The sequence below is a fragment of the Pogoniulus pusillus genome, chromosome 27, assembly GCF_015220805.1.
Source record: "Pogoniulus pusillus isolate bPogPus1 chromosome 27, bPogPus1.pri, whole genome shotgun sequence".
NCBI classification, from domain to species: domain Eukaryota; kingdom Metazoa; phylum Chordata; class Aves; order Piciformes; family Lybiidae; genus Pogoniulus; species Pogoniulus pusillus.
The window spans coordinates 12,035,190-12,049,159 of NC_087290.1; the positions used below are offsets into that span (position 1 = coordinate 12,035,190).

The 13,970-nt window shown below is 42.5% G+C and overlaps 1 protein-coding gene across 4 annotated transcripts in view; it reads left to right on the forward strand.

Moving 5' to 3' along the window:
* The window catches only part of USP32 (ubiquitin specific peptidase 32), an 83,591-nt gene that overhangs the window by 26,691 nt on the left and 42,930 nt on the right, over positions 1-13,970 (forward strand). For all 4 annotated transcript variants that reach the window (XM_064165875.1, XM_064165876.1, XM_064165878.1 and 1 more), the window contains exons 3-5: positions 1,783-1,888; positions 3,091-3,209; positions 6,464-6,623. In XM_064165875.1, coding sequence (XP_064021945.1) covers positions 1,783-1,888; positions 3,091-3,209; positions 6,464-6,623 — 385 coding nt within the window. The remainder of the gene's footprint in view (positions 1-1,782; positions 1,889-3,090; positions 3,210-6,463; positions 6,624-13,970) is intronic.

The window sequence follows — 13,970 nt, forward strand, 5'->3', positions numbered from 1 at the left end:
AACTATGAAATGAATGGAAAAAGTCAGAAATGGGTATAAACTAACTTTCAGATGGATAAAGCAAGGAGACAGCTTTATTCAAGCTTGTTTATAAACCAGCTGTTCTTAAAAAGGCTAAATGAAAGGTTAAATTGAATTAAACGAACAAGCCTAAAAGAAAGGTTAAATTGGAGTGATGGAGAATAAAGTGTAAAGAAAAATGATATTAAAATTAGTGAAAGAAACCCTGTGATCCCTCCTGTGTTTATTCATATGTACATTTTGTCCTGGAAGTCCTCTTAATCTCAAATGTAAGAATTCTCTCTTCTGCTCTAGGGGTTTTTGATCAAAACCAGTTGTATTAAGATTTTCAGTGTAGTGTTCAGCAGAGCTAACTGCCTATTTTAAAAGAAGTCATAATTCCAATGTAATGTAAAGGTAAATTGCTTACATGTACAGTGTAGCCTTGGAGGCATCTTATGAAATCACAATGATTAGCCATAGAAAATGTGAAATTCAAATTCCTGCCATGACATTGTCCATGAAGCATACACAATCATCGTGGTCAAATAGAGCACAAATTTGGTTCTAATAATTTTGCCCTCCAAGCATTTGTAAATGGATTAAACTTCTGTCATAGAAGAGGCTGATCTGAGCACCCTGTGGGAAGTTAATGTGTTTGGGTAGTGTTGTGTCTTCTGCTGGGCTGGAACTGCAGGGTGTAGGTGATGTTGTCTAGAGAATTAGATCCCTCCTGTTTTAGCTGCCTCGTTTACATTTGCTTGCCTTCAGACACCTTTTAATAGTCTTAAGTGATAACAATGGAAAATGATAGCTTGATGGGTGGACAAGGAGAGGACTTACTGAAGGTAACAGGATTCTACAGAGATGAGTGTCTTCAGGGAATCTCTCTGCTTCACTGTTCTGTCTGGGAGCAACTGGGATAGAAGACTGAGCATTTCAGGATTTTTTTTTTTACTGCCTTGTTGCCTGATACATCTTTGGAGGTCACCTAGAGGCCATTCTGTAGATGAATTCTGCTTCTCTGCTTCCTACCAGAGAAGAGCAGCAAAGCTGGTGAAGGGTCTGGAGGACAGGTCTCACTAGGAGCAGCTGAGGGAACTGGGCTTGTTTAGCTGGGGGAAAAAGGAGGCTGAGGGGAGACCTCGTTGCTCTTGACAACCCCCTAGCAGCAAGAGCCTGGACAAGAAGAAATGGCCTCATGTTGCACCAGGGGAGCTTTATTACATGAAACCTCTTCACTGAAAGAGTTCTGAAAGGCTGAGACAGGCTGCCCAGAGAGGTGGTTAAAACCCCCATCACTGGAGGTGTTTAAAAGAGGCGTAGGAGTGGTGCTGAGGGACATGGCTTAGCACCAGACTTCGTGGAGTTAAAGAATGGTTGGACTTGATGGTCTTAAAGGTGTTTTGCAACCAAAACAATTCTATGAGTCTATGAAAGGCAGCAGGGGTAGACTTTCTCCACCTTGCCACTTTCAGTGTGTGAGAAGCAATTCCAGCAATAAATCCAACGTCACCCTTTTGTCGTGGGTATTTTCTTTTCTTCACTGCAGCGTTCTGTTTCTTTCCTCTTGCTGTTCCTGCTTTTCACTAACTCAGAGACAGTGCCAAGGCTCACTTACATGTCCTGGAAGAGAATTCACCTTAGTGTGTTTAGCTGCCTGGGAGGTGACTAGTCTGAAAACAACATCAACACAGCCTCAGCAGGAGTTGTTGCTTTTAGTTCTGACATCACTGTTTTTCCTGTTAACTTTTTGATTAACTCCTCTGTTTGTTCTTCTAGGTTATCTACTGTTCATTTGGAGGAATATCCAAAGGGCTGCACTTCAATAATCTGATAGTTGGATTAGTTCTACTTACAAGAGGAAGAGAGGAAGAGAAAGCAAAATGTAAGTACCATAACTTACCTGAGGAACAAGAGGATAGAAGCCAGTGAGTGTGCAACACACATCTGTAGAGCAAACAAATTGGGGTATCCTCGAGCCCTACTTTTAGATGTAACCAGGGTGTGCATTGGCCAATCAATTTAGACACTTTTAGCTGTGTATTTTAGAATTCAGTGCATTTTAGTTTTCTGCACTCTCCAAAAATGAAATAATTGATAAGTCATCTTGAATGTAAGTGTGGGGATCCTACAGAAAGGTGCTGATCGCAGTGTGTGGGCAGAGGAAGGGGGATGGCAAAACAAATGCAAGCATCTGCCTGCTGTTGTTTTGTCTTCCTTCCTTATCTGACTTGATAGTGATTATTTTCCTTTTGAGAGGTGGACAAGGATAAAAGAAAAAGGACATGCTTCCTGACCTAAACTTTGTTGAGCTATCTTGAAATTGAAAGAGTCCAAGGTTTTAGTCACAGAACTGTGGAATTTATTTTGGTTGGAAGAGACCTTGCAGATCATAAAGTCCAACTGTTAACCCAGCGCTGCCAGGTCACCACTAAACTCTGCTCAAGGCCCTCAGGGAACTGCTTGAAAGAGTCCAGCACAGAGCCACAAAGATGCTGCAGGCAGTGGAACATCTCCTGTGAGGCCAGGCTGAGGGAGCTGGGGCTTGGAGCTGAGAGCAGAGGAGCCTTAGGACTGCCCTCGTTGCTGCGATAAAGATGCAGAGCAGTGTGGGGAGGACGCAGCCAGACTCCACTCAGGGATGGCCAAGGACAGGACAAGGGGCAGGGAGTGCAAGCTGGAGCAGAGGAGGTTCCCTGAGAACAGAAAGAAAAACTTTTTCACTGAAGGTGACAGTCCTGGAGCAGGTTGCTCAGAGAGGCTGTGGAGTCTCCTCTTGAAACATTCAAAACCCATCCAGATGCTTTCCTGTGTATCCTGCTCTAGGTGATCCTGCTCTGGCAGAGGAGCTGGACTTGATGGTATTTCAAGGTCCTTTTCAACCCCTACCATTCTGTGAAACCACATCCCTCAGCACCACATCTCCACAGCTTTGAAACCCCTCCAAGGATGGGGACTCCTCCACTGCCCTGGGCAGCCTAGTCCAGTCCTTCAGTTGCACAAGTTTTGGCATTCTCAGCCTGGTATGTGTTTAACATTTGAAGGATATAACCTCCATATTGCTGAAACTTTTATCTCCTTCCTCAGACATTTTCAGTCTCTTCTCTAATGAATCTGGGAGCTATGTTGTCCGTGAAGAGATGGAGAAGATGCTGCATGTGGTTGATGGGAAAGTCCCAGAGTCACTCAAGAAATGTTTCTCTGAGGTATTTCAGACTGGTTTTATCCTAATGCATTTACAACAAAGTGTATTTCATTGGGTACTTTGGTTTTTTTCTGACATATACATGGTCTCATACATGTGTGGGGACAAATTGACTTCACTTAAATTGAGTGAAAGCTCCTAGTTTCTTGTGTTGGAATATTACATCTAATTGAGATTGGGGTGAGTAACAGTTTTGTAGATAAATGCAAACATTCTCCATACTTTTTGCCTTACTGTGCCGGTCTGAAAGATAACATTTCCCAAGGGTACTCATCTTCTCAAGTACAGTTAAATACTAATATTGCCAGTGGAATTTTATTTGTTAGTGTGGACATTTTACTGTGATTAGGAAAGAAATCTAGAGCAGACCCGAGAGGGCGAAGAAAACCTGCATCGTGGACTTCAAAATGCCTGCCAGCAGCAATTGCTTCAAAACAAGAGGTTTATGGTATTGCTTCTTTTGCTTCACTATGTCTGCCAGGAGCTACAACCTTTATTTATGCTTTAGGTTGTTTGAGAGATGTATCCTTTATGAAGTTCTTGTCAAACTCAGGCTGTTGTTATCTTTAAGTATGTGCAGATGCTTCTTTGGCACTGCTGATCCTGGTTTGTTGCCAGGGTTTTGTGCTTTGGTTGCTTCGTGTTCTATCAGAGGACCATAGATCAGCAAAATCTAGTCATCATTATCCATTCCACTGCAAAACTGATGGGCTAGAAGCTTTATTTGTGGGTGTTGGATTACTGTGTTACCTTAGATTTTTCTTGTGCCGTATCAAAGATACCTTTGGTCATGGCACTGACTGAGGCAGAGCCACTGAATCCAGCAGTGGCACCATCTCAGCCTTGTAGGCAGTGATTCCATTCTTCACTCTTGGCTGGAATCATCAATCATGTGTATGCTGCAGTCCAGTTTCTGGAGCTGGCTCACTTCAGTATTTCCTATTTATAATTTCCTATCAATGTGGCTTGATGAATGATACCCTAAAAGTTAATTGCACACTGTCCCAGTCATCCAGACATACCTTAGGAAGACTTGCAGGAAGAGAAGCATCAATCTGCCTTCACTCTGTTTCCCTGCTGAAGAAAATGCTGGATATTGATTTTTCTTTTAAAATGAAAATAGTGTAATAACCCACTCAGCAGGATTTACTAGCCTCTTAATCACACTGGGTCATTGCTGGAGAGTGAGGAAGTTTAATGTTCCTTCTGTGAGCCTTCCTGCCTGCCATATGTGGCCCACAGGTTTATGCATTCAAGGATGGTGTTTGTAGGCACTTCTCATTCCTTCAGCATTATTGCATGGATACATCCAGAAACAGGAGCTTTAAAATATAGCTGAATTTGCATCAGTCTTGTTTCTGAAATACAAAACCCAAATTCAGTGATACCTGATTTGCTCTAGCTGCTCAGGTCCCATCATGGCTCAGCTGTAAACACTGCACAATTCAAATGCCTTTTCTCCCTCCCCTGTCAAAAGCTTTCCTGTCTCTCTTCCTTGTCCTTTCTCTAATCAGTTGTAAAAACAGAGGCTTAGTCAACCATGACACAGCTTTTGCTCCATTTACAGAAACAATGAAGAAAGTAGAATGGATCAAATAGCAAGAAAATGGTTTTGTCTCTGACTCAGACTGCCAGAGAAATTGGGGAAAAAAAAGTGAAAATTCTCATCTGCTTTGTTCTGTGTTAATTCAGCAGTAGAATTGGTTCTGCTTTTGCTTAAGCAAGTAGTTCTATAATGGGTTAAATCCTGCAAAGTCCATCTTCTCCTGAGTGTCATTCATTCTCCTACCTTTGTGCTGGCTCAGGTATTTCTATGATGCCTTGATGAAGCGCAATGGGAAACTGATCTAGCTGAGAAGTGAGCCCTTTGCTGTAGCTCCTAATCCTGGAGGTTGTTTTTCAGCTAGATCTGTTTTGCTGCATGACTGCAGTAATGTGATTGCTGTCACAAAAGAGAAGGGATGAAGGATCAGAAAGAGGGTCGGTAAGAGGAAGGTTAGGACCATGCTGTCAGTCAGCAGTGTGGATATATACAGATTAAACTGGTGATGGAGGAGCATTGTAACACCCTGACTTCCTTGAATTATAGCAGTCTGGAAGGTTTTGATGGTATCTGTAAGTGGTGGGATGCTTCTGCATCTGTTTGATGGGGAAAAAATGTAACACTCTTAGGTCTAAGGAAAGAGACATCAGAAGAATGATGATCTGGAGGCTGAAATAAGCCATTACAAGTGGAATATGAAACAAATGTTGTAGCAGTGATGCTGATTAATCATTTGAGCAACTTGACAGAGGAAGCAGTGGCTTTTCAATTGTCTACAGTTGGCAGCTGCAGGTAGTCTGTGGCCAAATGCAAATTGTTGGAATCTGCAGAGGTGTAATGTAGTAAGGTTTAATGGTCTGTGATATTAGGGAAGTTCACATAATGATGTGAAACCTCTTCCACTTTGCAGATCGCTGTTTTTATTTCCTTTGGAGAGTAGGATCTCCATATAATGGGTTTGTCTACTGCTAAGAGGTTTGCTTTTATTTCAGGTGGTTTGTACATCCTGTACAAATGAATCTGATGACCCCTAGGGTTTCATGGCCACAGCTTGGAAACCATTCAGCTGCATGGTTTAAACAGCCTCTCCAGCATTTAAACTCTGTGGATCTATAGGAACAGATAGGTCCATGAGACATCCAACAAGAGACAAGGAGTTGAAGATCCTTTGAATGTCATATTCACATGCACATTCCAAAGTGGGTTTTGGTCAACAGAGGCAAAAAGTTGACATGTTCCTACAGTGATTAATCTTGCTGTTAGTCACTCACAAATCAGATTTTTGTGTTGTTTGTATACTTGTGCAGCTCTAACAGAATGTTTATGACTTTATAGCACCTGTTATTTAGCACATAAGAGCTCTTATCTATCATAATAAATTGAAATTCATCAAAATAAGCCCTGTTATTTTCAGTTGTAAGTAATCATTTTTCTTCTAATCCCTTTAACCTCAGGTTCAGGATAAATGGCTTTCCAAAGGCCACACTGAGTAGGTGGTTGAAATGCGGGGAGCACTGAGGAGTAATTTCCCTCCCAGTGCTGTACTTCAGAGTGAAATGGGAAAACAGGCATGGCTCCAAAGGAAAAAAAATCAGTTTAGTACTTATTTTTACAGGAGATTGTCCCAATTTGTGTGTGTGCAGCTGGCTCGTTCCTGTTTACCAGTACTGAGAAAGCAGAGGAAAACAGCTCACATTTTATTTTTCTTGCAGAGTGAAAAGGTGAACTATGAGAAGTTCAGGGTTTGGCTGTTGCACAACAAAGATGCTTTCACATTTTCCCGTTGGCTGCTGTCTGGAGGTGTGTATGTGACACTCACTGATGACAGTGACACTCCTACCTTCTACCAGACCCTGGCAGGAGTCACACACTGTAAGTAAACCATGCTGGTTCTTGGGTTCATATGAAAAAGCATTTCAGAGCTCACAGACAAACTGTTGCCTTGCTGTAGTTGTTCCTTGAGTCTCACTGATCTGGGATGTGTGCAGTTCTCTTCAGCCAGATAAATTTCTTCATGCTGATTTGTTCTCTTCTCTCTGTGCTGTGGCATGGGAAACACTGCTATGTACAAGGGCACTGTGAGTCATTGTTTTTAAGAGATAATGATGCCAAGATTACAGCACTTCTTAGAGCAGAGGTACCAAGCTAATTTGAAGGAAAAAAGAAAGAAAAAATAAAGGCAGAATATCTTATCTGAGGTGTCTTGGCTTTAATACTGAAAGCTGGTGAAAGGTCTGGAAGACAGGCCATGTGAGCAGCAGCTGAGGGAACTGGAGTTGTTTGGTCTGGAAAATGGGAGGCTGAAGGGAGACCTCATTGCTCTCTACAACTCCTCTAAAGGAGGTAGGAGTCAGGTGGTGGTTGGTTTCTCCTTTCTATTAACAGCTTATAGGATGAGAGGAAATGGCCTCAAGCTTCCCCAAGGTAGGTTCAGATTGGGTAGGAGAAGGAAGCTCTTTGCTGGAAGGGATCTCAAACACTGAATCAGGCTATGCAGGGAGGTGGTTGAATCCCCATCCCTGGAGGTGTTTAACAGACGCAGAGATGTGTTGCTGAGGGATGCGATTTAGCACCAGACTTGGCAGTTAGAGAATGTTGGACTTGATCTTAAAGGGCTTTTCCATCCAAAGCAATTCTGTGATTCTATATTTGGTCTTTCAGATACAGTGAATTGTAAAACTCTTGAGACAGTTCTGAAAACAATGCTCATTTCAAAAAGAAGTATTGCTTCTGTCTGAACTGGCTTTCTGCAGGAAAAAAAGTAATCATACAGTCATTAGGGTTGAAAAAGGCCTTGAAAATCATCGAGTCCAGTAGTCAGGGAACTAAATGAACTAGAGAAAAGCCTCCTCAGGATTTGCATTTAGGAATCCTCTCTCAAGAACAAGCACTTCCTTGTGTCTGTTTTCATGTAAAAAGAGGAGCAGCTGTTTTATAAATCAAATGTCAAAACAAAAGGCTGATCAGTGATGCCTGATGTGGAGGTCTAAGGGAATCATACATGACAGCAAAACACCTACAGGCCTTTCTCCCAAAGAGAGGGCTGTTTGCTCTTGAGATGTTGGTGACTGCAGCAATCTGGTGGTTTATGGGCTCTCATGGATTTTCTTTGTTGGTGTCAGTGTGGCATTGAATCTCTTTAATGGGTTACTTGAGTAAAGCAACATTCAGGTTTTAACTATGAGCATTAAAATTCTCACCATCTGAAATTAAAATACATAATGGAAGTTTGTAGACAGGTAATTTATTAGCATTGCAAGAGAGCCTGCACAAGACCACTGAATACTCTGAGGTCTAATGGACAAGGTAGACAAAGAGGTTTGCTTAAAAAAAATCCACAAAGCTCTTTGAATTTTCTAGACATCAGCCCAGGGGAAAAAAAAATCTCTCGAGCTGTGTCAAATTGAGATCTGCCATGGCTCCAACCTTGTCAAGTCTCCTTTGCCCCAAGTCTTTAAAGAAAGCTTCATCCCAGGCCTCTGGATGTTACCTCAGAGCTTACTTTGATTATTTTTTTCATGCTTTGAAATTGAAAATTTTCTGAACAGTTTTTCTTGTGCTTTTGCAGGAATGTTCATTTGTACTAAACCTGTGGGGTTTATGATTAAAATCTATTAGATTTTCATAGCTCTTAATATTTAGGTGTTTTTTTCTTTAGCACTTAGTGGTGGTGTTCTGGTGTTGATAAACCTGTCAGTAAAATGTGTCTGCAGGCTCTATATGCTTCACCAGCTCCTGACAGTTACCTTTGGCCCTCTAGATAAAGTTAAGTTTTACTCTGTGGTTGTTATTTTCCAGCTAAATATTGCAATAAGAAAAACCTAAATGGATTGTGCTGTGTTACACTGTCTGCAGCCCAGTGTCTTTCAAATGGCAGATGTGGAGAGCTGACAGGAATTTAAGACAGGAGGAATCATAGAATTGTTAGAATTGTTTCAGTTGGAAAAGACCTCTAAAGTCATTGAGTCCAACCATCAACCCAATACCACCATACCCAGTAAACCATGTCCTCAAGTGCCATGTCCATACACTCTTGAACACCTCCAGGGATGGGGACTCCACCACCTCCCTGAGCACCCTGACCACTCTTGCAGCAAAGAAATTCCTGATCTCCAACCTTACCCTCCCCTGCCACAATTTCAGGCCGTTTCTTCTGTCACCTGATACTAGGGAGAAGAAACCAAGCCTGCCTCACTCCAGCTGCCTTTCAGGGAGTTGTAGAGAGCAGTGAGGTTTCCCCTCAGCCTCCTCCTCTCCAGGCTGAACTGCCGAGATGAACTGCTGAGCTAACCAGTCCCCCCAGACCTGCAGAAATACTTTCTTTACAGTGCATCTGCTGCTTACCCCTGAGGTTTGAGGCAGTAGAAGAATTTGATCCTGCAGATGCAAAAATGAGGGAAATGGAAGTGCTTGAGCACGTGGAAGTATTTGCAGTGAAGGATGAGTTCTTGGAGCCTTGGGGCGGGTTTGTGTTTTAACTTTAGTAATGACAGTCGAGTCAGCTCAATCTAAAGGATGGGAATTGTGGCACCGAAACGCTCTCAGCACAGCTGAATGTGTAAAACACAGCACCAGCTGTTGTGACAGTTCCTTTCCTCTGAAGGAAGGCTTGGGTTTGATTCTTTTACCTGGGAGAATGGTGGCCTTCTGGGAGAACAAAGAACTGAAATAATGCTTCGTAAGCCTAGACGAGCATTGTGAGCAGAACACGGGGAAAGGTTTGACAGTTTCCTCCCCTGTAAAATGCAGCCTGAGACCAGGGCAGCTGATGAATTTCTCACCTGGCCGAGTCCCAGCACGCCCTCTCCTGGCTCCAGCTTCAGACCCTTCTGCCGATCTTTACCTCCCCTCACCTTGTTCTTCCATTAAACACCCGGAGTAAGGTGTCACAGACGTGACAAATGGCACTGATAAAAACAGTGAGCAGTATGAACGTTGATTCACAAACAGACGGCAACCATTTTATTGCAGGGCATCAGTGACTCCACTGAAATATGCTTCATGAACCAAGCTATCAATGAAACAAAGGCATTCCAATTTTTCATTGGTAAATAACATTTAGTTTGCTGTGCAGATGACTTCCAAACCTCTAATTAGAGCTGAAATTCGACAGGAAGTTGTGTGCTCTTGCTGCTTTTAATCAAATCTTGTTCCATTTTGTTGCACTGAAATCCTAAATGTGGAGCATTTCATTTAAAAGCTACCAAACCAACTTCAGTTTCCCTTGGGCCTTTGTTCCCCAAAAGCCCCAGTTACAGGGATGTGAGAGCTCACCAACTAGCACTAGATGAATTTTATTGTTTCCTGGTTTGCTTCAGCTACTTTGGAATTTTTCTTTCCTTGACATTTTTTCTGATAGAATCATTTAGGTTGGAAAAGATATATCGAAGGTAGATCATCAAGTCCAGCTATCAACCCAACACCTCTGTGACCACTAACTAGACCACCTTCTCAAAACATCATGTTGAATAGCATTGTAGTGGAGCATGTAAATACGCAGTAAATCATGCCAGAGCAGCGTGGGCAGCAGGGTGAGGGAAGTGATCCTCCCTCTCTGCACTGGTGAGACCACACCTGGGCTACTGCATCCAGTTCTGGAGCCACTATTGCAAGAGGGATATGGAGGTGCTAGAAAGTGTCCAGAGAAGGGCCACAAGGATGATCAGAGGGCTGGAGCTGCTGTGCTTTGAGGAGAGACTGAGAGAGTTGGGGCTGTTAGTCTGGAGAGGAGAAGGCTCCAAGGTGACCTTATTGTGACCTTTCAGTGTCTGAAGGGGGCCTACAAGAAAGCTGGGGAGGGACTTTTTAGGCTGTCAGATAGTGAGAGGATTGGGGGCAATGGAACAAAGCCAGAAATGGGTAGATTCAGACTGGATGTTCGGAAGAAGTTCTTCAGCATGAGGATGGTGAGAGCCTGGAACAGGTTGCCCAGGGAGGTGGTGGAAGCCTCATTCCTGGAGGTGTTTAAGGCCAGGCTGGATGAGACTCTGGACAGCCTGATCTAGTGTGAGGTGTCCCTGCCCATGGCAGGTTGGAACTAGATGATCCTTGTGGTGCCTTCCAACCCTGACTGATTCTATGATTCCTTGGTTTCAGACAGACTCTGTTCTCCTTTCTGTTTTACCACTCAGTATAAATGCAGGTAACTTACATTTCTTTTTGCCCTTTTTGTCCAAGCAGAATGAGCCCAGTTCAGGGCTGTTTCAGACCAGGTGCTCCCTTCTCTGTTACCTGTGATCTCAGCCCTGGTGTCAGACTGACTCCAGGTGGCACCTCATCGGTTTCCTTCATTTGGCTGGCAGCATTTCTACTGCTGCAACTTAGACCATGGTTCCTTTTTCACGACTGAGTCATTTTGGCATGTCTCAGTGTCACGTGGTGGGCTTAAACTCAGGGTTTCAACCCTTTTCCGTGGGGAGAACACTTCAATTTATCAGAGGGGTTACTGGTTTCAAACTGACAGACCGTGTAATCTGTACTTCTTTGTTATCTACTTCTTGTGTCACTGAGTTCTCATTAAATGGCATCCTAATTCTCCTTTGAATTGAAGAGACTCTCTTCTGTCATCAGAAAAGCTCATCAAAATGCTCCTGCTTTTCCTGACAGCTCTACCATACTGGAATGCAGCAAGACAGTGTGTAATCAGTACAATAATTACATTTTAGAGCATACAGCTATCACTAATTTAATATAATAAATGAGAGAGGCCTTGGATAAGCAGACAACATGACTGAGATGGAAGAGTGAGTTTTTGAAACAGTATAAAACTGAAACTGGATGTTGTGGTGGTAACTTCTGCTAGGGATGGGTTTAGAAACCTGTAGGACGAAGATGAGGGTCTGTAAAAGTGAAGTGATCACTCAGCTTTGCTTATGTTAAAAGGCTGTCTGGATGTTAAAGACATACTCTGTAGCTTGCCTACTTCAGTGGTTGTGCCCACTCTCAAAACACCATCTCTTAATGCTGTGTGGAAGACCACTAGAAGACAACTCCTGGAGACTTAGCATTTATTAAAGGTGCCTTTAAGAGCCTGTTTTGTTTGGTGCTGTTTTCTTCCAAGTGTGTCAACACTCGTGCTTTGAGGGGAACTGGGATGTTTACTACCTCTTCTTGCATGGCTTGTCATTATTTTAAAGGCAGATGCACAATATTCTGCTAGATAAATGCCTGGGTAGTTGTGCCTGACACACAGAAGGATCTTGCTTCGAGTTCTAACATTGCCTTCTGTGTCTATTTTTCAGTTAGGAAAAAATAAAGGCAATGAGAGAATGACAGCAGCCCAGGCCAGTAAGAAGAAGCCTCAGTGTCACTTAATCTGCATCTTGCCACTCTGTTATCCTCTTAGTTCCTAGGCTATTTTGTGTCTTGCAAAGCAGCTCTCTCTGCCCAGGTCCCAGAGTCTTCACTGTCTTAATTTGAAGGTGACAACCAGCGTGTTTAGTCAGGAGCAGAGCAGTGTTCAGTCAGCTTCTGCCGCCACACAATGAAGAGCTCTCTCTGCACCTGGGGACTGGGTTTTGCCTGCAGGAGATGATGGTAAACAGTAAAAGACAGCGAGTTGCAGTTAAAATGTTGGGAATATGGTATGCTTCTACTGCTGTGAACCAGACAGGATTGTGCCAATAGGTGGGTAAAAATTCATCTTTCCGAATGTACTGAAGTACTTGGTTAATGCTGGCAGTATAAAGAATGGTAATAAGTGGTGCCTGGAATGGAAATGTGGCTTTGCTCTTTTGTCAAAGGTTATTCATTGCTTGCTACCTCTGTAGTAGTTCAGAAGGGCACACATTGCCTGGAAATGGTATTAGAATGAAGGATGCTTGGGGGTTTTTTTTGGAGTTTGTATCACCCTCCTGCAACCTGAGCCTCCATCGCAGGGTGGCAGATTTGAAGTTAACTCATTCTCAGGAGATTTAGTTTCCCAGATGATTGTTTGTACCAGAAATATTTACCTGCTCCTCCTTTGCAGACTGTAGCTAGAGGTGTACTTGACATGGTCACTCTTCTGATTATATTTGTCTAATTCTTAGTGAATTGGGCTAAAAAACATTGTTTATAGTTTCACAGATCTGGAAGTTTGTCATTATGTGATGGACAGGTGATGAGGGACACATAAAGTGGCTTATGGTAGTAAATTGGCAGCGTAAGGTTTAATTCCACAGGTGTAGAACAGCTCCATGTAACCACAAATAATCATTTTATTTCAAAGCTATCAGAACAACTAGACCTTAGTTCCCCCCCTCAAACAAAACAGTTTCAGGGATATGAGTCTCTCCCACACCTGTCTACTGACCAATTAGCACTAGTTGGATTTTTTACAACAAATAATGAATTTACTTGTCAAAAATCATTATTTTGCTTAGGAAGCCTGTCTGCTGGTTTGGACTGTGTTATATCTAGAAGAGAAATTTAAAGGAATCTTAATGTATTTAAAAATTGAATTACTTGAGTGAAAGCTCCTTCTCTGATCTCCTTCACTGGAGATACTCAAAACCTGCCTGGATGTGTTCCTGTGTGATCTGATCTAGGTGATCCTGCTCTGGCAGTGGAGTTGGGCTGGATGAGCTTTTAAGGTCCCTTCCAGTTCCTGACATTCTGTGATTCTGTGAAAGCTCTGTAATTTGAACAAGGGGGAAAAAAAGTACACTTTGGAAAGCTGAATTTATTTAAAGTCTCTTTGGAATGTGGCTTCTCTCTTTTTAATTTATAGAGTGGTTTAGGTTGGAAGGGACCTTTGAAGATCATCTAGTTCCAACCACTCTGCCATGGACAGGGACACCTTCTCCATCCACATTAGTATGTTTAGATAACTGCATTTTGCTTTTTATCATGCTTCAGTTAAACTTCACTAACAAATCTGATGATGTATCATAAAGAGCAAGAGATTTCCTTTTGGTTTACATTGCTGGTGGAATAGATGGGGCATGACATATCCTGAGGCTGGTTTACATGATTGTGTGCAAAAAAAAAACCCAAACAGCCCAAACCCCAATCACTCTGGAGCAATGAAATTACATAACAGCTGGATTTTCAACTGCAGAGTTCAACTTTCACGTGTGCTGTAATCCAATAAATCAGCCTGTATTTTATGTAAGTGAAACTATTGCAGCAGGCTGCAATTCACTGTAAACAAATATATATACTCTTTGGCCACGTTTTTAATGGCATCCAGCCTAAATTTCCCAACTCCAGTCAGTACAAAGAATGTTATTTACTACT